Genomic DNA, 20,860 nt, shown 5'->3' with positions numbered 1-20,860 from the left:
GTCTGAGTTCTGGCAGTACATCTACGACACTGCCGAGGCCTACGGCGTGTCCGCGACCGACGAGCTGAAAAACTTCTTGCGCATGGAGCATGGCGACGCAGCCACGTTCAATTTGCAGGTCGATTACGTGGACACGGATTCGATCAACGCTGTCGGACGGGAGCTTCTCGCGGACGTTGCGAGGCAGGCTGGCTTCAAGTGCGTCGACCAGAGCGGCTCACGCGCTGCATTCGAGTACGTGCCCACGCGTTTGGTCGAGTTCGTCACGCTAATGCGCAAAGCAGCTCTGACGCACAACATCGCGATTAAGCGCACGTTTTTCGCCTTCAGCTCTATGGGCCTGACTTTCAACTTTCCTGACGAGGAGGTTGAGAACCAAAACAGCAGCATCGACACTCGACAGCTAGAGGGTGACGATCTGTCCGAGGAGGAGAAGCTAGCTGTCGAGTGCGCAAGGGGATGCTCGAAGAAGACGCCAAGACCTTTTTGGCATCTTTCATCGAGGACAAGGGTTCGTCAGCGCCGAGCTCAAAGGCCAAGAAGGCGAAAAAGGCCAAGGGCAAATGAACCAGCATATACCACGGGCGTAGCGCGCCACCGGTGGGCGTCCTTAGCGCGGCTCGCATCGTTCCCTGCTCCGACGTGCATGTGAGGTTGCGTCGTTGATGTGCGCTGCGGCCCCGCCCGCACCTCGGCGGCGACCTCTGCGCTGGCGTTGGACAACGGCGCACCTGCGCAGAAGCCAGAACTGAACGCCCCCCTCCGCCTCCCCCCCCCCCCCCTCGTGGCCACCGGTCCGCGATTAAATACGCTTACTATTTCTTGTTAGTAAATACGTAGTAAAGCCGTAGTGGTAATTTGCAATAGAGAGCCGGCCGGGGAAATTTTTGAAAGTCGCACTACAAGCGTCAAGCCCGGCAAGCGCTCAGCGGACAGCGCACAGCGCGAACACGCCTAACTGCGCTGTGTGCAGAGTGGGAGCCGCGGCTCCTCGCGCGTCGCGGCGCGGTGAGTTGGACATGACACGCAACCTCGAGAGGAGAAGTACCACAACGTACAAGGAGTATGCTAGAAGAGCCCAAAGAAGGGCTTCTCGATCTCGCCGCTGGCCTCGCTGGCCGTCGCCAGCATCACGGCTACCCACTGCTCAAAGGTCACCGTACCGGGCGGCTGGCCGTTGAAGGAGGCCTTCCGGTCGCGGGCGAGAGAGAAGAGCCGCTCGTTGTCCGACTCGGACATCTCCTCGCCTAGGCCGAGTGCCGGAGACCGATCCTCTCTACGAACCGTGTGGGAGCTATGAGGCGCCCTTGGCGGACGCGCCAACACTCTTCATGAGCTTCTCGAACTCTGCAGCGCTATCAATCCAGCCGTTGTCCGTCCCATCCTTGCTCACGCCAGCGAACGCGCGCTTCATCGCGGGTCGCAGCTTCGAGTAGCCTCCGAGCGTGCCCTGGAAGAAGTTTGCGTTCCTGAGGATCTGGAGCCGGAGCGGGCCCTTGCCGCTGTCAAATTCGTCGGGGTCGTCGCCCTCTGGAAAGAAGTCGCTGTCGCCTCCGCCAGCGCCTGGCCACTGGAGCTGCATCACGACGGGGTTTGAGCGATCAAGCTGCATCCGGAGGCGGTCTTGCGCGCCTTGGCCCTCTGCCAGCGGCTCCTGAGCAGCCTGCCCGACCTTGAGGACTCCGAGGATCGCGCCAATCGCAATGAGCTCGTAGTAGCCCGAGATGTAGCACAGCGGGTCGAACGTCATGTCAAACACGCTTAGGTCCGGTATCTCGGCCGCAGTCCGACCGGCACACAGCGCCGCCTTTGTCTCCACTTCCGCCGCCATCCTGTCGAGTCTTTGTTGCCGCATCGCCTCCCACCCCGGCGTAGCCAGAGACGCCGCTGCCGCATGTGGCGCGGTTGTCGACAGCACTGCGAACGTTGCGGCGAACGGTCGACGGCCGGACGTCACATGAGCAAGCAGGAGCCACATCGTGCAAGTGGGGTGTCCGGGGGGTGTGATGCGCTAGCCGTCGTGCTTTGCGTCATCATTCTTTATTCCTGTCGCGTAATCGTGTCGTGCCAGAGCAAAAATTCTTTATTTCGCCCGGGCGCAGTCCTCAAGGAATTCCGTCGGGTCGGCGGCGCCCGGCGCCATCTCCAACTCATTGCATCCGCATGGCGACCTTCTCCCTCTCTCCCTCTGCCGCCCCATCCGTCCCCACCGTGGTTGCGCCACGCGTGACGGGGCACGGCGAGCTCGACGGCCACACCGTCTACCACATCGAGACGACGCTGCCGTCCGCCGCTCCCGCCTCTGAGCCGGCGCAGCCGGTGCGGTCGTCCAAGCGATTCTCCGAGTTCCGGCAGCTGCACGCGACGCTGAGCCTCGCGACGCCGGCCGTGGCCGACGCATTCCCCATCTCGCGCGCCTTCTTTGCTGGCGCCTCCGTCAAGCGCGAGCGCGAGAAGAAGCTGCAGGCGTACCTCGAAAAGGCGTGCGAGGAGACGTCGCGCGCGACGGCGGGCTGCCTGCCGGTCGCGCTGCTCGCCTTCCTCGGCGTGCCCGCGGCGCTCGAGGCGGAGGCGCGGCTGCGTACCGCCGCGCCGACCTGGTGCGCCCTCGTCGCGCGCGAGAAGGCGCTGCTCTCGGAAGCAAAGGCAAAGCGGAAGTATAACCCTAACCCTAACCCTAACCCTAACCCTAACCCTAACCCTAACCCTAACCCTAACCCTAACCCTAACCCTAGGCAAAGTGGAAGGTGGAGGCGGAGGCGCTCAAGCTGCAGATGGGCGCGATGGAGCAGACGGTGGGGCTGCTCGAGCGCGAGGTCAAGGCGCAGGAGAAGGCCGTCGAGCGCGCGGAGCCGAATTAATTATTCGGCGCAGGGTTAATCGTTAACTTCGGTGTGATTATGAATTAGGCGCTCGAGCGCGCAGAGCCGCGCGAGGCCAGCCCCGGCTGGCGCAGCGACTCGCCAGGCGGCGGCCTCGCGGGCACGATGTCGTTTCTGCGGCCGCCGCGGCCAGACAGGGCGCCGCTGCCGCCGTTGGTGGAGGGCAGTGGCACGGGCACGGACGCGTCGAGCTCCTGTAGACAGCGTCTCTTCACACCTGCAGCCGTGAACAGGTGGCACGGGCACGGACGCGTCGAGCTCCTGTGAACAGCGTCTCTTCACACCTGCAGCCGTGAACAGGTGGCACGGGCACGGACGCGTCGAGCTCCTGTGAACAGCGTCTCTTCACACCTGCAGCCGTGAACAGGTGGCACGGGCACGGACGCGTCGAGCTCCTGTGAACAGCGTCTCTTCACACCTGCAGCCGTGAACAGGTGGCACGGGCACGGACGCGTCGAGCTCCTGTGAACAGCGTCTCTTCACACCTGCAGCCGTGAACAGGTGGCACGGGCACGGACGCGTCGAGCTCCTGTGAACAGCGTCTCTTCACACCTGCAGCCGTGAACAGGTGGCACGGGCACGGACGCGTCGAGCTCCTGTGAACAGCGTCTCTTCACACCTGCAGCCGTGAACAGGTGGCACGGGCACGGACGCGTCGAGCTCGCGTGAACAGCGTCTCTTCACACCTGCAGCCGTGAACAGGTGGCACGGGCACGGACGCGTCGAGCTCCTGTGAACAGCGTCTCTTCACACCTGCAGCCGTGAACAGGTGGCACGGGCACGGACGCGTCGAGCTCCTGTGAACAGCGTCTCTTCACACCTGCAGCCGTGAACAGGTGGCACGGGCACGGACGCGTCGAGCTCCTCGTCGGCCGGTGACGCGGCCGACATTGAGGTGAAGCTGGGGATGCTCGAGGACAAGCTCGCGTCGACGCAGGGAGAGCTGGACGAGTGCCGGCGCAGAGAGGCGTGAACAGCGTCTCTTCACACCCACCGCTGTGAGCAGGCGGGCTGGACGAGTGCCGGCGCAGAGAGGTGTGAACAGCGTCTCTTCACACCCACCGCTGTGAGTAGGCGAGCTGGACGAGTGCCGGCGCGAGTTCATTGAGGAATGAGTGAATGAATGACTTCATCCTCGAACTAGGCGAGCTGAACGAGTGCCGGCGCGCACACTACTTCCCCGCCAGCGAGGGGTACCGCCTCCGCTTCTCCGTCCGCGACATGTACATCGGCTTCAAGGAACCGCACCTCGAGCAGCTCGCGTCGGTCTCCCCCGATCTCCCCCGATCTCCCCGCATCTCGTCTAGGACCTGCACCTCGAGCAGCTTGCCGGCGGAGTAGAGCTGCACGTCGCCTCCGCCTCCACCTCCTCCCGCGCTTCCAAGGGCGGCCGCACGCAGTACCCAAAGATCACGATCCGGTGGCACGGCGACGCCGCCGCCGGCGCAGACGAGGCGGCGGGCGGGCTGCTCCAGTTTGTGGCGCGCGGCGTGTCGCTCGTCAACCGCACCGAGGTGCACTCTCTCCTCTATATCTCCCCGTATCTCCCCGTATCTCCCCGTATCTCCCCGTATCTCCCCCATCTCTCCCCCATCTCTCCCCCATCTCTCCCCCATCTCTCCCCCGTATCTCCCCGCATCTCCCCCGTATCTCCCCGCATCTCCCCGCATCTCCCCGCACCTGCACCGAAGGTGCTCGGCGCCGAGTTCTCGCCAACGATCGGCTTCGGGCGGCTCGCTGTGGCCGCGCGCTTCGTGGCGGAGATCCCGCTCGTCTACAAGGCGAAGCGGCTAATAATAGTTAAATAAATAATAAGATCCCGCTCGTCTACAAGGCGAAGCGGCTAATAATAGTTAAATAAATAATAAGATCCCGCTCGTCTACAAGGCGAAGCGGCTAATAATAGTTAAATAAATAATAAGATCCCGCTCGTCTACAAGGCGAAGCGGCTAATAATAGTTAAATAAATAATAAGATCCCGCTCGTCTACAAGGCGAAGCGGCTAATAATAGTTAAATAAATAATAAGATCCCGCTCGTCTACAAGGCGAAGCGGCGCAAATAAATGACAGTTAATCATTTAATAATAATAGTTAAATAAATAATAAGATCCCGCTCGTCTACAAGGCGAAGCGGCTAATAATAGTTAAATAAATAATAAGATCCCGCTCGTCTACAAGGCGAAGCGGCTAATAATAGTTAAATAAATAATAAGATCCCGCTCGTCTACAAGGCGAAGCGGCTAATAATAGTTAAATAAATAATAAGATCCCGCTCGTCTACAAGGCGAAGCGGCTAATAATAGTTAAATAAATAATAAGATCCCGCTCGTCTACAAGGCGAAGCGGCTAATAATAGTTAAATAAATAATAAGATCCCGCTCGTCTACAAGGCGAAGCGGCGCAAATAAATAACAGTTAATCATTTAATAATAAGAGTTAAATAAATAATAAGATCCCGCTCGTCTACAAGGCGAGGCGGCGCAAATAAATGACAGTTAATCATTTAATAATAAGAGTTAATAAATAAGAAGATCCCGCTCGTCTGCAAGGCGAAGCGGCGCAAATAAATAACAGTTAATCAAAATAGTTAATCATACTAGTTAATAATAATAGTTAATAAATAATATGATACCGCTCGTCTACAAGGCGAAGCGGCGCAATTAAGTATTACTCCAGTCAACTATTACTTAATTAGGCCAAGCGGCGCAAGTGGAAGTTCGAGCGCGGGTTCGGCATCCACCTCCTCGAGTGCAGGACCAACCTCGGCCCCAGCGACATGAGCCCGGTCCGGCTCGTCGTCTCTGCCCATATCTCCCCATATCTCCCTATAGCTCCCCATATCTCCCCGATAGGTCCGGCTTGTCGTCTCTGCCGTCATCGAGCGCATCATCAAGAAGGTTCTCCTCTCGCAGATCGGGCGAATTAAAGAAATCATAAACTAAATACTTATTATTTATTTAATTAGGTTGTCCTCTCGCAGATCGGGCCATACCTGGGCAGCTACCTCTGCCAGGCGCGGGCCCATCTCCCCCCCATATCTCCCCCATATCTCCCCCGTATCTCGGCCCGTACCTGGGCAGCTACCTCTGCACGGCGCCACCGCCTCTCGAGTCCTAACTCATCAACGAATTACGCAGCGACCTCTGCCAGGCGCGACACGGCGCCACCGTCTCGCTCGGCCTCGACATCTCCGGCACGCCGGCTTCCCTCTTCGAGCGCCGAATGAAACAGTTAATAAACAATTACTCAATTAATTAGGCCCGCCGGCTTCTCTCTTCGAGCGCCCCATCGCCGCCGACGACCGGCCGGCGACCCAGCTCGGTCTCTCGCCCGCCCAGATGCAGATGCTGCTCGAGGTAACTACTTAGTTCAGGCCTCGGAGGCGACGGAGGTAATTCACTAATTAATTACCGAATTAACGAATTAACAGGCGGGGCGAGGCCTCGGAGGCGACGGAGGCGTCGCCGCCGCCGCCGCAGACTCCTCCGAGGCGCTGCTGTCGCCTGAGCCAACGGACGAGGCCGCAGAGGCGCCGGGTGGCGCCGCCGACGCCGCCGCCGCCGACGAGCCCGCCGCCGCCGCCGCCGCCGCCAAGGGGGGGCAGCGGCGTGCGGCCGACGGCTTCTCGACCCTCGCAGGAGATCTGGGGAGATCTGGGGAGATCTGGGGAGATCTGGGGAGATCTGGGGAGATCTGGGGAGGTATGAGGAGATGTGCTGCCGACGGCTTCTCGACCCTCGCAGGAGATCTGGGGAGATCTGGGGAGATCTGGGGAGATCTGGGGAGATATGAGGAGGTGTGCGGCCGACGGCTTCTCGACCCTCGCAGGAGATCTGGGGAGATCTGGGGAGATCTGGGGAGATATGAGGAGGTGTGCTGCCGACGGCTTCTCGACCCTTGCAGGAGATCTGGGGAGATCTGGGGAGATCTGGGGAGATCTGGGGAGATCTGGGGAGATGTGCTGCCGACGGCTTCTCGACCCTCGCAGGAGATCTGGGGAGATCTGGGGAGATCTGGGGAGATCTGGGGAGATGTGCTGCCGACGGCTTCTCGACCCTCGCAGGGCTGCTGCGTCTGTTTGCGCAGCTGGGCGAGCTCGACATGGACGGCTTGGTTCGCGCCCTCGAGGCAGGCCTCGCGCCGCTCGCCGCCGTGTACGGCGTGCCCGCCCCCGAGGTGCCGGCCTTAAGAATAATAATCATCACAAGAATGATAAGAATAAATAATGATAATGATAATGATCATAAAGTACCGCTCCCGAGGTGCCGGCCTTGCTGCAGCGTGCCGCGGAGCTCGACAGCAAGCCGGCGGCCGTGCGGCTTGTCGTGCGGCGGCTGGCGTTTGGGCTCGAGCCCGACGCGGCGCTCGACACGCTCGTCGCGGCGGTGCGCGAGATGCTCGCCAAGGAGGGCAAGAACCACGGCTCTGCAAAAACCTTCCTCGACCGCCTCTCCGCCGAGGGGGCGCTCTTCCTCTCGGCCATCCGCCGCTCGGTCCGCCACGCCACCGCCACCGTCGGCCTCTCCCTCACCGGCGGGCCAAGCGGCAACTCGCTGCTGCGCGCCGACGAGGCCGCCATCGACTACGGTCCGTACGCCTCGTGGCTCTTCACGCCGCTGGTGTCCGGCTACAACCTCGCCGCCTCCATTTCTTTTCTGGACCGTGATTTCTTTTCTATAGGTGTCCGGCTACAACCTCGCCGCCCACATCCGCGACGACGGCCAGGTCCAGATCGACGCGACGTGCCCCGCCACGCTGCACGACAACCTACCTCCGCTCGCGGACACATTTGGTGACACAATCGGCGGCGGCGGTGCGCCGCGCCCCCCTCGACGGCCCGCCGCATTTCGTTTCTCCACCTGGCTTCCTTGGTTCTAGGTGCGCCGCAACCCTGGTGGCGCTGTATTTCCTTTTGGGCACGGCATTTTCTCTTTTCTAGGTGCGCCGCGCCCCCTCGACGGCGGCGGCGGCTTGCCGCACGCGGCGGTCTCCGCCGCGGACTTGGGCGTTCTGGACCCGGACGGGACAGTGCAGGCGGCCTTCCGCTCGTTCGACAAGGACGGCTCGGGCGGGCTGGACGTGCACGAAGTCCGCAGAGAGGTGTGAACAGCGTCTCTTCACACCCGCACTGCTGTGAATAGGCGGGCTGGACGTGCACGAGATCCGCAGAGAGGTGTGAACAGCGTCTCTTCACACCCGCACTGCTGTGAATAGGCGGGCTGGACGTGCACGAGATCCGCAGAGAGGTGTGAACAGCGTCTCCTCACACCCGCACTGCTGTGAATAGGCGGGCTGGACGTGCACGAGATCCGCAGAGAGGTGTGAACAGCGTCTCTTCACACCCGCACTGCTGTGAATAGGCGGGCTGGACGTGCACGAGATCCGCAGAGAGGTGTGAACAGCGTCTCTTCACACCCGCACTGCTGTGAATAGGCGGGCTGGACGTGCGCGAGATCCGCAGAGAGGTGTGAACAGCGTCTCTTCACACCCCCACTGCTGTGAATAGGCGGGCTGGCCGTGCACGAGATCCGCAGAGAGGTGTGAACAGCGTCTCCTCACACCCGCACTGCTGTGAATAGGCGGGCTGGACGTGCACGCGATCCGCAGAGAGGTGTGAACAGCGTCTCCTCACACCCCCACTGCTGTGAATAGGCGGGCTGGCCGTGCGCGAGATCGGCAAAGAGGTGTGAACAGCGTCTCCTCACACCCCCACTGCTGTGAATAGGCGGGCTGGACGTGCACGAGATCCGCAGAGAGGTGTGAACAGCGTCTCTTCACACCCGCACTGCTGTGAATAGGCGGGCTGGACGTGCACGAGATCCGCAGAGAGGTGTGAACAGCGTCTCTTCACACCCGCACTGCTGTGAATAGGCGGGCTGGACGTGCACGAGATCCGCAGAGAGGTGTGAACAGCGTCTCTTCACACCCCCACTGCTGTGAATAGGCGGGCTGGACGTGCACGAGATCCGCAGAGAGGTGTGAACAGCGTCTCCTCACACCCGCACTGCTGTGAATAGGCGGGCTGGACGTGCACGAGATCCGCAGAGAGGTGTGAACAGCGTCTCTTCACACCCGCACTGCTGTGAATAGGCGGGCTGGACGTGCACGAGATCCGCAGGGCGCTCAAGGAGCTCGGGCTGCGAAGAAAGAAAACAGTGGCGGCCAAATGTTTCTTTTTTTGTAGGCGCTCAAGGAGCTCGGGCTGCGCACCGATCACAGCGAGGCGGCGGGCGTACTCGCAAAGTACGACGTCGACGGCGGTGGTACACTCGGCCTCGAGGAGTTCGCGAGCCTGGCGGCCGACCTGCAGCGCTCGAGCGAGCACCAGCCGCGCGTCCGCCTCGCGCGGCTTGTGGCGCGGCGTGCCGGCGTGTCCCTCTTCATGCACGGTGTCGAGTGCTGCCACGTCTCCCTCGTGCAGGCGCCCGAGCACTTGCCGCTGCCCACACCGCCAGAGCTGCAGACCCACGCCGCCGCCGCCTCGCGCGAGTCGCTGCCCGTCGCCTCCTCGGCGCTGCCCGACCTCGAGGCGGCCCTCGGCGGCAGCGGCGACCAGCTGACGCTGGAGGAACGGCTCAACCTCGCCGCAGAGCAGGCACCGAGACTTCCTAGACACTTCCTAGACACTTCCTAGACACTTCCTAGACACTTCCTAGACACTTCCTAGACACTTCCATGATCGCCTACGGGGAGAATGCACAGACACTTCCTAGACACTTCCTAGACACTTCCTAGACACTTCCTCGCCGCAGAGCAGGCGCCGACCGGCCCGCTCGTCGGGGCCGCCGAGGCGGTCGCTGCGTGGGACCCGTCGGAGGGTGTGAACAGCGTCTCTTCACACCCGCCGCTGTGAACAGGCGGTCGCTGCGTGGGACCCGTCGCAGCGCGAGCATGCCCCGCCGCCGGGGGAGGAGGAGGAGCCGCCGCCGCCCTCGCCCGCCTCCTGCCCGCCGCGCGTCTTTGACGTCGCGGCGGTCTCGATGCCTCGCGGCAGGCTGAGGCGGGTGTGCGTCTTCGAGCACCAGCGCCGCGCCGCGCCGTGGCGTGCGTGGGGGTCCGACTCGCTCACGCAGCGGCTCTACGCCGACGAGGCGCCGCCGGCGGCGTTCGTTGTTGAGGGGTCCTCACCCGCGCGCGGGTTCACGGCCCTGGAGCGGGTGCTGCTGCCGCCCGATTGCAGCCGTTGGGCGGGCGAGTGGCGGCGTGAGGCGCCGAGCGGCTCGGACGGCTGGCTGTACGCGCCCACGTGGCGAGGGCCATGGAGCGCGTCCGCCACGGCCATCACGTTTGTGCGCCGCCGGCGCTGGGTGCGCACGGCGCAGCTGGGAGGCGGAGGCGCGGCCGACGGCGCGCAGACGGGCGTGGCGGCGGCGACGGTTGCGGCGGCTGCGCCAAAGCCGCAGCAGCAGCACAAGAGCCCGCAATCGATTGCGGCGGCGGCGGCGGCGCGGGACTCCGTGGCCGAGACGACCCGTATTTCGGTCTGGCGGCCACAGTCCGGCTTCTCTTGTTTGTTCTAGGCTCGGGACTCCGTGGCCGAGCACACCTCCAAGGCGGCGCTCAACCTCGGCGACGCGCTCTCTGCGCGGCCGCGCACCGCGCCCGTCGCTGCGCCGCCGACGGTCGCGCAGCCCTCCCACGGCCTCGAGCTGGGCGCGTGCATGCTGCAGATGCGCACCGAATGAATAATTAATCAGGCTTAATTCGGCTTAGTTATTAATTAGGCGCTTGCATGCTGCAGATGCGCACGGCGCCGGGCGCGCGCCTCTGCCTGCGCGGGCAGGACCTCGAGATCTCGGCGCGCGTGCCGCTGCTGCTCGAGCATGGCCATGCACTGCTGGCCGCTCACTGTGCGCCCGAGATCCGCGGGCCGCTCGGGCTGTCCCTCGGCGTCCTCAGCAAGTACCTGCGCGACCCGACCCTCTCGGTCAAGGCGTCCCTCTGCGCCACTGTTAATTAATAACTAACTAAGCAACGATTTTATAATAATTAATGATAATGCCCCTCTCGGTCAAGGCGTCCCTCTGCGCCACCGTCCTCTCGGATGGTGAGGAGGGCGGCGCATTCTCGATCCACGCCGCGTCACGCGATCAGCCGCAGCGGCGCTCCTCGTGCGACGGGGGGGCGGAGGGGGGCGGCGGCTCGGACGAGGAGGAGGGCCTCGACGCGCCGACGCCCTGCCTCGAGTTTGAGTCGGAGGTCCGCATCCTCGACCTGGTCGCGGACATGGGCGATCTCGTCAAGGCCTTCTCCGCCTCGGGGATGGGGACGATCTCGCCCTCGCCGATGATGCTCTCCTCCTCCCTCTCGTTTGCGCGCTCGTCCCCCTCCATGGCGCGCAAGGCGCCGCCGTCGGCGCCCTCGTCGCTCGCGACGTCGGCTGCCAACTCGGCGCCGTCCTCCGTGTCGGCGTCGCCGATGCTGGCGCGCGACAGGTAGTCCCCCCCCCCCCCCCCCCTCGCTGGGCGGAGAGGAGGGCTGTCGTGTGCGTGTGCTCGTGTGCTCCTGTGGGCGCTCTGGTGAGCAGGAGCTACTCTCGCGGCCTCTCGCGCGGTCCCATTAGAGGAGGTGAGTGCGCTGATCGATGCTCTGTCGGCTCTGACTCGTGTGGGTTTGAGCTTGTCTCGCGTGTGTTGCGAGGTGTGATGCGGTCCTCTTTGCCTTGTGTCCACTAAGATACGCAGTGTAAAGACCTCGATGTCGATCGCGCGCCCGCGCTCTTGAGCCGTACGGCTTTACGACCTACGAATCTGCCCCCCCCCCCGCCCCCCCCCGTTCGGCGTACGGGGTGTGGAGGGTGAGTTGACCAGGGGTTGTGTGCTGGGCCCTCCTGCCCGGCTCCAGCGAGTAGACAAGTGTTGTCATCAACAGAGTAGAAGGATCTGACCTCAGGGCCAATGTGGCCAAGCGCTGGTAGCGTGGTTTAACCTCACAGACACCCATGGTCTCACGTGTGCCGGCAGTCGCCGAGCAGTGTCGCTCACACACATGACACAAGCCGCAGCACAAGTGACTGAGGGCCAGTGAGGGCGAGCCCATCGCTGTGACAGCTGTGGCAGCCGCACAGTAGGCTGTGCCAACTGTGCAGAGCGTGTAGAGGAGCTTCTCTCCAGGCTTCCGCTGACGCAAAGAGCTGCATGCCACCGAAAGCGCTGTCGAGGTTCGCCGAGCGTGGCGCAGATTGGAGGACACCGTCACCGACGAGCGCGTTGGACTTTTCACTCCGGACAAAGACCGCTGCACAGCGGACGGTATGGGCCGTGCAGCGGTCATAGCGGCGAGGCGCGGGACCGTCTGTGGCGAAGTGGGTCGCGTCCTCCGATTTCCGTCAACTCAGCATCCACACCCACCCTCTACTCGCGAGCCGAGGTGTAGGCGCAGCTCGACGCCGCGTACGCGAAACACCGGCGACGGCTCCCGCCCGGAGGGCCGGTGCCGCCCGACTCTGCCCGCTTCTTCTCGGACCGTTTCCTCTGGTCGCGGCTGCCGGCCAGCACCCCTCCGGACGAGCTCGTCTCGCTGCTGCTGCCGGCGATGGAAGACTACACAAGGGCCTACCTCCGGCTGCTCGCGGACCCGCCTCCCCGCGTCGCCGCCGCCCGCTCCCGAGCTCGACGCTGTGCTTGCGGCTCAGTTCGAGTACGCAACCTACCGCACCGAGAGGGACCCTGCGCGCCCGATGCTCTCGCGCTTGTTTGGCGAGGAGGCGGCCGGACGGCTGCTGCGCGAGTCGCTCTTCGACCTGCCGCTCCGCCTCGCGCGAGGGGAGCAGGCGCACTGAGGCTTGAGGTGAGTGCGGGCGCGTGGGGCGACCGACACGCCTCTCAGTACTCAGCAGAACGGCGACGATCGTAGATCCATATCGCATCGACATCGACATACGTTAATTAAGTCCAAGACCAAGGTTAGAATCAAACGGTCCACGCACGATCTACGTGTACGTCGTGGATCGTGGATGGTAACACTGGCCTCGCAGCTCGTACACGTACTCTCGGCTCTCGGGCTGAGCTCTCGGGCATCTGACCAGCCAAGCCCTCGCGCCTCGGTCACACCTTGGTCCTGGATCCTGGTGTCATCCCGGGTGCATTATCTCTTTGAGTGTTGTGCGAGGGCGGAGCACTTGGATTGCAGTCACAGGCAGCCTCACATCCAGGGCCGGGGAGCCAAGCACTATCTTGGAGCACTTGGAGTGCAGTCCTCGGGACAGGTCGAGACGGAGGCGAAGAGGAGGGCGCGTCCGCCCACGATGCAGCTCCATCAGGGCAAGGCGGCGACGCACGAGCCACGACGCGGACTACGCGGACCGCTTGGCCTTTCGCCGCGACGTCCGACGCCAGGATGTTGCGAATCACGGTCTCGTTCCTCGTCCGTCTCGTAGTATGCAGCCCCGACCTTTCCTCCCTCGATCTTGTCGGCGGTCGTGGCGTACGCGAAGGATGCGTCCTTGTGACTGCTGTACCCGATTGGAAAGCCGAACTCGCCCGCTCCGGTCGCGTTGTTCCAGTCGTCCACGTGAAGGTGCGGCGTCTTGTTGTCGGCGGGGCGAGACCAGAAGGCCAGCCCGGAGAGGTGCGCATTGACGGGTCGCCTTCACCGAAGACGAACCCGTTGCGGTAGCGGTGGATGTCATCGTCCACGTTGAAGGTGCCGTCTTGGAGCAGCTCCTGCGAGAGGGTGTCGAAGGCGAAGTTCACGTACGGGTTGCCAGACGAGTCGACGGACCGAAGGTGATTGTCCGAGTAGGTGCGAAGGTGGACGCCTTGTGGATCATAGAACGAGACGTCGAGGGAGAGGAGGTGCTCCTCCCTCACGATGCCGTTCGGCGGGACGTCGGCCTGGTTGTAGCTGAACTGGCCCTTGACGATGAAGCCAGCGAACTGGCCACGCCAGAAGAAGTCGAACGTCTCTGTCGTTGTGACGACGTCGGCTCCGACGGCCGAGGCGACGCGAGCAGCGTGGCCCACAAGAACAGCCGCTGTGGCTGTCACGCTTTCACAATTTGTCACGGAGGGAGCGCCTCCCATAACGTATATGCAACACCAGCGCCGTGCGCGTGGTGAAAGTGTACGTAAAACCTATAAGAGAGCAAGTAGTTTCTGCGAACACATACACACACGAGATACGGCTCTGATCGTAATACGTAAATCAGAAAATGTGGGGGCACGGCGTGAGGAGCTAGGTGAGGAGTGCGGTGTGGTACTGCTACTGGCTACTGCTCACCTAGATGTAGCATTTACGTGAGGTCGGGCCGGCGGCCGCGGGGTCCCGGTCGCTCGCCAGTAGCGTGTGTGGGTCGAGTGGGTGTTAGATGACTGTCGCCGCAGTTTATCATTCAAGGGCATTACTGCCAGGGCGCAGTCGGCGCGTCCTCCTCCTCGGCCTGGTTGTCGTACGCCGCGACGATGGTGATGCGGTGCGGGGTCGCCGGCCGGTCCGGCGTGCTCGAGCGCACGACCGACTCGACGCGGAAGGCCGAATAGGCCGAGAAGAGCAGCTCTTCCTCGCCGTGGCCCTCGGTGTGCGAGAGGTATGCCACGTGCAGCGGCTTGAGGCTCGCGTCCCTGTAGCCGCGGGCGTCGACGCACGTCACGACGGTCCACAGGATCTTGGGCTGCCCCGCGTTGCGCGGGTCGGCGAGGAAGCCGCGCGCGACGCTCTGATCCATCGACGTGGCGAGCATCCCGGGCACGCGGTACACGCGGCCGGTGCGCCGGCGGTCTGCGAGTGCCTCGTAGAAGCCCAGCACCCGTTCGGCGGCGGCCGGGTCGGTGGGCATGCCAGTGCCCCGGTGGAAGGTGTGCGCCACCGTGGGAAAGGAGCCGATCCGAATGAGCGTGCCGTCCGGCAAGCGTCCAAACTTGTCCATGTCCCGCCCATCCGGCCAGGGGCCGTTGGCTAAGCCGCGGCGGGCGCGGTTGAGGTGCACCTGGACCATCGCCGTGAGCGCGACGGCGGGGCGTTGCAGGTCGGGCACCGCCTCGGAGCGGAGGCCCTCGTTGATGATCGAGCACAGCTCCCGCCCGTTGAGCTTCTCCAACGACGTCCACAGGCGGACCGCCATCTGCTCCAAGCGCCGCTCCTGCTGCCACACGCGCTCCAACGCCGCGATGAAGGCGTGCAGCGGCGCGTCCGCCACGCCATGCGCACGCGCGTAGGCCGCTGCAAGCTCCAGCGTAAGCGCAGCCCCCCGATGGCGGCCGGAGTGGAGAAATTGACGCCCGACCAGCGGGCGAGCTGCGCGTCGTGGAGCCGCTTGTACTGGCTGAGCGAGAAGCGCGTCGGCGCCTCGCCGGGCACGGGCGGGGAGGTTGCCGCGCCGAGGCGCCACACGCGGACCGTCTTGTCGCGCGAGCCGCTCACGATCCACTGCCCGTCGGGGCTGACCGCCACGGGATACACGTCGGAGGTATGCTCGGCGAGCGTGCGGACGGGAGACCCGTCGGAGAGGCGCCACACGCGGACCGTTTTGTCGCACGAGCCGCTCACGATCCACTGCCCGTCGGGGCTGACCGCCACGGAAAACACGTTGTTGGTATGCCCAGCGAGCGTGCGGGCGGGAGACCCGTCGGAGAGGCGCCAAACGCGGACCGTCTTGTCCCATGAGCCGCTCACGATCCACTGCCCGTCGGGGCTGACCGCCACGGATTGCACGTGGTAGGTATGCCCGGCGAGCGTGCGGGCGGGAGACCCGTCGGAGAGGCGCCACACGCGGACCGTTTTGTCGCGCGAGCCGCTCACGATCCACTGCCCGTCGGGGCTGACCGCCACGGAAAACACGTGGTTGGTATGCCCGGCGAGCGTGCGGACGGGAGACCCGTCGGAGAGGCGCCACACGCGGACCGTTTTGTCGCACGAGCCGCTCACGATCCACTGCCCGTCGGGGCTGACCGCCACGGAAAACACGTGGTTGGTATGCCCGGCGAGCGTGCGGGCGGGAGACCCGTCGGAGAGGCGCCACACGCGGACCGTTTTGTCGCACGAGCCGCTCACGATCCACTGCCCGTCGGGGCTGACTGCCACGGAACACACCGAGTCGGTGTGGCCGGCGAGCGTGCGGATATGGCGAGAGGCCGAGGCGCCCATTTTGGTCTTTGCCAGCACAGGCTACAAGGACGGCGTCAGTTCACAGCCTTGTTGTGAGAAGAAAATACGTCCGATGGCGCTGTGCGCTGTGTGTGTGTGTGTGTGTGTGTGAGTGTGTGTGTGGTTTGTGTGTGTGTGTGTGTCGGCCGGACTGCCTGTGAGGCGAGTATTTGCAACCGGGAGCTCGCCGCCGCCCCTACACCGCCGCCGCCGCCCTCCCGGTGGCAAATAATAGCCCAAGTCGAAGAGTGCGCCCCGCCCTCGGTATCTGGGCGGCAGGCGGGACTAGAGAGGCACGCTGGTGCGCGGATGGGGGCGCGAGCCGCCATCTTGGACTGTGTGAGGCGAGTATTTGCCACCGGGAGCTCGCCGCCGCCCCTACACCGCCGCCGCCGCCCTCCCGAGGCCAGATAATAGCCCAAGTCGAAGAGTGCGCCCCGCCCTCGGTATCTGGGTGACAGGCGGGACTAGAGAGGCGCGCTGGTGCACGGATGGGGGCGCGAGCCGCCATCTTGGACTGTCGATGAGCTCGACCAGCGGCTGCACGACCACGATGAGCATCCCGTCGGGCGCCGCATACGCAGCCGCCTGGTAGGCGGCAGATTTTCCGGCGCCCGTCGCCGCGCAGAGGAGGACGTCTCCCCCGTCGGACTGCAATTGCAGCGCCTCGCGCTGGTGGCTGTAGGCCTCGCGCCCGAGCGCGCGGAGAGCCGCGACCGCACGGTCGGCGGCACTCTTGCCCGCCTCGCTCAATGCTGCGCATGGGTCCACAGTGCGAGGCCGCGTCTCGTCCGACATCACGCGCCGGGTGCCGCTCCTGAGACCAGGCGGGCGAGCGTCACCGCCGGGGCGGCGCCAGGTCGGCCGCGTGGCCGGCCATATGTGCGGCGAGCGGCGCTCGTGGCGGCGCTCCGAAGGCGGCGCCGGTGAGCACTGCGCGCGCGCGGAGAGGTCCGGAGCGCGGGCGCGATTGGGGAGATGCATGTGGGAAGGCCACCTATCGGGTCGCCGGGCCGTCGCGGCAGCATCCACGCCGCTGAGGCGCCGACGCGGTACAGGGGGTCCGCGATCTGGGGCCACGGCATTCGAGTGCGAACAGCTAGGGAGGTCCCCCCGTGGGCCGACCCTCCGATTTTATGAGAAGAGAACAAAGGGAGTGCTAAGCGGATGTATGTAGAAAGATGAACAACAGTCAGGCTCGCAGACTGGACACCAACGCGGTATGGGTGGACGCGGGACAGATGATGACGACACGCACGAACGACACACAGACACAAACAAGCTCACAAGACACACAAGCGGAGGTAGGTAGGTAGAAAGGTGAAGAACAGCCAGCGCGCGAAACGTTCGCGCGCCCGCTCTCTGCTCGCTCTCACCGCCACCAGCGAGCGCCGGACCGCAGCCCGGCCCACGCGGCCGGGCACCACCGTGATGGCGGCCTCGCGTCTACGCGGCCGACCATCGCTCCCGACGAGGATATCGCGGCCCTCCTCGAGCGGGCGCAAGTTTCTGCGCCCATCTCAGATAAGGTGGTGCCGCAGCTGCTGGCCCAGGATGTCAGCAGCGTCGCGGCGCTGCTCGAGGCGGGCAGCAGCGCGATGGCCGGCGGCGATGGTGCTGCGGGCGAGCGCGCGGGCGGCGGCGTCGGTACAGGCGCTGCCGAGGGTGCCGTGCGTGCCGCATTGCATGCGCTTGCCGCAGCCGGGCTTAGCGGCCCCCGCGGCGGAGATGGGACGCGCTCCGCTAGCGAGGAGCACGGCGGCGGGGCGGCGGCTGGCGGCGAGGGCCGCGGCGGCGCCTGTGATGCGCAGGCCGCAGAGGGTGGAATCGGAGGTGGGACCGAGGTGTCCAGTTTGGACCCCTTGGTGCCCGCGCTGCCGACGAGCGGCGATGGGACGATCGACGCTGCGAGGGAGGATGAGGAGGAGTGGGCTGCGGCGGCGGCGGCCTCGAGCTGTGAACACGCGGTGTGAACGAGCTCGGCAGGGAGATTGTCTCATCTCTTGAGCGAGAGATTAGCATCTCGCTATAGTGCCATGCAGCGGCACAAGTCGAGCTGTGAACACGCGGTGTGAACGAGCTCGGCGGGGAGATTGTCTCATCTCTTGAGCGAGAGATTAGCATCTCGCTATAGTGCCATGCAGCGGCACAAGTCGAGCTGTGAACACGCGGTGTGAACGAGCTCGGCGGGGAGATTGTCTCATCTCTTGGCTGAGCGAGAGATTAGCATCTCGCTATAGTGCCATGCAACGGCACAAGTCGAGCTGTGAACACGCGGTGTGAACGAGCTCGGCAGGGAGATTGTCTCATCTCTTGACTGAGCGAGAGATAAGCATCTCGCTATAGCGCCATGCAGCGGCACAAGTCGAGCTGTGAACACGCGGTGTGAACGAGCTCGGCGGGGAGATTGTCTCATCTCTTGAGCGAGAGATTAGCATCTCGCTATAGTGCCATGCAGCGGCACAAGTCGAGCTGTGAACACGCGGTGTGAACGAGCTCGGCGGGGAGATTGTCTCACCTCTTGAGCGAGAGATTAGCATCTCGCTATAGTGCCATGCAGCGGCACAAGTCGAGCTGTGAACACGCGGTGTGAACGAGCTCGGCAGGGAGATTGTCTCATCTCTTGACTGAGCGAGAGATTAGCATCTCGCTATAGTGCCATGCAACGGCACAAGTCGAGCTGTGAACACGCGGTGTGAACGAGCTCGGCGGGGAGATTGTCTCATCTCTTGAGCGAGAGATTAGCATCTCGCTATAGTGCCATGCAGCGGCACAAGTCGAGCTGTGAACACGCGGTGTGAACGAGCTCGGCGGGGAGATTGTCTCATCTCTTGACTGAGCGAGAGATTAGCATCTCGCTATAGTGCCATGCAACGGCACAAGTCGAGCTGTGAACACGCGGTGTGAACGAGCTCGGCAGGGAGATTGTCTCATCTCTTGAGCGAGAGATTAGCATCTCGCTATAGTGCCATGCAGCGGCACAAGTCGAGCTGTGAACACGCGGTGTGAAAGAGCTCGGCAGGGAGATTGTCTCATCTCTTGAGCGAGAGATTAGCATCTCGCTATAGTGCCATGCAGCGGCACAAGTCGAGCTGTGAACACGCGGTGTGAACGAGCTCGGCGGGGAGATTGTCTCATCTCTTGAGCGAGAGATTAGCATCTCGCTATAGTGCCATGCAGCGGCACAAGTCGAGCTGTGAACACGCGGTGTGAACGAGCTCGGCGGGGAGATTGTCTCATCTCTTGAGCGAGAGATTAGCATCTCGCTATAGTGCCATGCAGCGGCACAAGTCGAGCTGTGAACACGCGGTGTGAACGAGCTCGGCGGGGAGATTGTCTCATCTCTTGAGCGAGAGATTAGCATCTCGCTATAGGTCCATGCAGCGGCACAAGTCGAGCTGTGCGCGCAATGGCTCTCAGCCGCCGCCCGCAACGGGCCGGGTGTGTCGCACTTGCCGCTCGGCAGCGGTGGCTAACGCAGTTAGACCGTGCATCATACACACGGTGTCACACGCTTTTACACCCGCAACGGGCACACAGCCGTGTATTGGACTTGCCGCTCGGCAGCGGTGGCAGACGCCGCTGGCCCATGTATCACTCACATGGTGTTGCACACATGTACATGTACATGTAACATGTATCAGTCCCATGGTGTCACACGTACTGCCACCCGCCACGGGCGCAGTCGTGTCGCACACGCCATCCGCAGCGGAGGCTAGCGCCTCTAACCATGTATCAGTCACATGGTGAGATCGCATCGTGCTCGCAATTCGGCAGATCGCTGAGGCAACGAGGTCGCGCGGGCTGGCGGGGCTGGGGCGCGGGCGATCGGGCTCTTCGCGGCGTGGGCCGGCTGCAGGCAGCGCGCCGGCTATGCATGCTAGGCCCCGAAGGGGCCTGCCCAACCACCTACGGTTCGCAGGGTGTGGCGGGAGGGGCGAATCGTGCAGTGTGAGCGAGCGAGCAAACGCAGCGGGGCAGCGTGCATCGCTCGCGAGCAAGGAGATCGGCGATCGACTTTGTGAAAGCCGAGCACGTGAGGCGCCGTCACAGCTGTCGCTGTGAATGGCTTATCGGATGGCTACCTGCGAGCGGGCTGCAGGTGGCCGGGAGGTGGGAACCAAGGCCGTCGCGATCGACAGGCCTACTCGTACAATACGGGCTCCGCTCCACACCGACCAAACCTCTCGGAGCTAATATTGTTCTCCCTGGCGTGCGCGAGTCGCTCGTCCTAGGGAGCGAACTAGTGCGAGTCACTAGTGTACTCGAATGCAAGCGAAGGGTAGCTCTCGTCTGCTGCTGCTGCTGCTGCTGTTGCTCTCGCTACTGCTGTTGCTATTGAAGCTGCTGTCTAGTCGCTACGCAATTGTCGCTGTCTGTTAGCTACGGTTGCTGTGCTAACGTGCGCATCGTGTTCACGCACACCGCACCACTTTCCGCCCGGAAGGATAGGAGTGGTGCATTCGGGTGCGCATCGTGTTCACGCACGTGTGTGTGCTACCGCAGAGTGGCCTGGAGGCGACAGATTGCTTCGTAGAAGCGCTCCTATGCCTTATCCCCGGGAGGTGTCGCAGCGTGCGAGCGGTCGTCGTCGCTCCGAGCTGGCCAAGCGTATTGGCGGGTCGCCTCACGCTTGACCTGCTGGAGTACCGCAATGACCTGAAGCAACTACTAACGTGTGAACGTCGGCAGTTCGCACGCTGCGCAATGTCCTGAAACCTACACGAGGCCATCCCTGGCGCAAGCGCATCGCTCTGCGGTTGCGGCGGGCGGCGGCGGCGGCGGCGGTTGAGGCGGCGGCGGCGGGGGGGGGGGGGGGGGGGGCCCCCCCCGGGCTTTCCCTCAAACCCTCTCCAGGGGAAAAGCGCGGGGGCGTCTCTCCGGAGGGGGTCTT

At 63.7% G+C, this 20,860-nt stretch overlaps 6 protein-coding genes across 6 annotated transcripts; 4 read left to right on the top strand and 2 right to left on the bottom strand.

Annotated features, from left to right (window-relative positions):
* Positions 1 to 2,127: 2,127 nt before the first annotated feature.
* On the top strand, positions 2,128 to 10,568 carry EMIHUDRAFT_459170 (hypothetical protein; the record flags this gene model as incomplete). The annotated part of the gene is made up of 23 exons (XM_005768842.1): positions 2,128 to 2,646; positions 2,736 to 2,834; positions 2,910 to 3,078; positions 3,719 to 3,833; positions 3,889 to 3,917; positions 4,027 to 4,148; positions 4,190 to 4,396; positions 4,574 to 4,663; positions 5,579 to 5,668; positions 5,736 to 5,780; positions 5,849 to 5,896; positions 6,034 to 6,076; positions 6,142 to 6,239; positions 6,314 to 6,521; positions 6,947 to 7,059; positions 7,146 to 7,502; positions 7,564 to 7,696; positions 7,823 to 7,962; positions 8,985 to 9,014; positions 9,080 to 9,478; positions 9,641 to 9,676; positions 9,741 to 10,328; positions 10,404 to 10,568. Exons 1-23 carry the CDS (start codon positions 2,164 to 2,166, stop codon positions 10,566 to 10,568), a joined length of 3,807 nt encoding a protein of 1,268 aa, XP_005768899.1. The 5' UTR covers positions 2,128 to 2,163.
* Positions 10,569 to 10,972: 404 nt separating this feature from the next.
* On the top strand, positions 10,973 to 11,556 carry EMIHUDRAFT_370366 (hypothetical protein; the record flags this gene model as incomplete). The annotated part of the gene is made up of 1 exon (XM_005768841.1): positions 10,973 to 11,556. A coding segment is annotated over one exon (288 nt), but the record flags the coding sequence as incomplete, so codon positions are not given.
* A 315-nt stretch (positions 11,557 to 11,871) lies between these two features.
* On the top strand, positions 11,872 to 12,664 carry EMIHUDRAFT_245098 (hypothetical protein; the record flags this gene model as incomplete). The annotated part of the gene is made up of 4 exons (XM_005768840.1): positions 11,872 to 11,906; positions 12,064 to 12,187; positions 12,259 to 12,471; positions 12,518 to 12,664. The coding sequence occupies 4 exons, from the start codon at positions 11,872 to 11,874 to the stop codon at positions 12,662 to 12,664; spliced, it is 519 nt and encodes a 172-aa protein (XP_005768897.1).
* A 513-nt stretch (positions 12,665 to 13,177) lies between these two features.
* On the bottom strand, positions 13,178 to 13,907 carry EMIHUDRAFT_245097 (hypothetical protein; the record flags this gene model as incomplete). Its single annotated transcript, XM_005768839.1, has 3 exons — positions 13,178 to 13,195; positions 13,276 to 13,410; positions 13,485 to 13,907. 3 exons carry the CDS (start codon positions 13,905 to 13,907, stop codon positions 13,178 to 13,180), a joined length of 576 nt encoding a protein of 191 aa, XP_005768896.1.
* Positions 13,908 to 15,201: 1,294 nt separating this feature from the next.
* Positions 15,202 to 15,942, bottom strand: EMIHUDRAFT_44132 (hypothetical protein; the record flags this gene model as incomplete). The annotated part of the gene is made up of 1 exon (XM_005768838.1): positions 15,202 to 15,942. A coding segment is annotated over one exon (741 nt), but the record flags the coding sequence as incomplete, so codon positions are not given.
* A 1,191-nt stretch (positions 15,943 to 17,133) lies between these two features.
* EMIHUDRAFT_245094 (hypothetical protein) lies at positions 17,134 to 19,442 on the top strand (the record flags this gene model as incomplete). Its single annotated transcript, XM_005768837.1, has 4 exons — positions 17,134 to 17,139; positions 17,442 to 17,631; positions 17,785 to 17,933; positions 19,341 to 19,442. The coding sequence occupies 4 exons, from the start codon at positions 17,134 to 17,136 to the stop codon at positions 19,440 to 19,442; spliced, it is 447 nt and encodes a 148-aa protein (XP_005768894.1).
* Between the last annotated feature and the right edge of the window lie 1,418 nt (positions 19,443 to 20,860).

Source organism: Emiliania huxleyi (genome assembly GCF_000372725.1).
Source record: "Emiliania huxleyi CCMP1516 unplaced genomic scaffold EMIHUscaffold_446, whole genome shotgun sequence".
NCBI classification, from domain to species: domain Eukaryota; phylum Haptophyta; order Isochrysidales; family Noelaerhabdaceae; genus Emiliania; species Emiliania huxleyi.
Note: the sequence above shows the minus strand (reverse complement) of the source record. Positions and strands in the feature narration are given on the sequence as shown.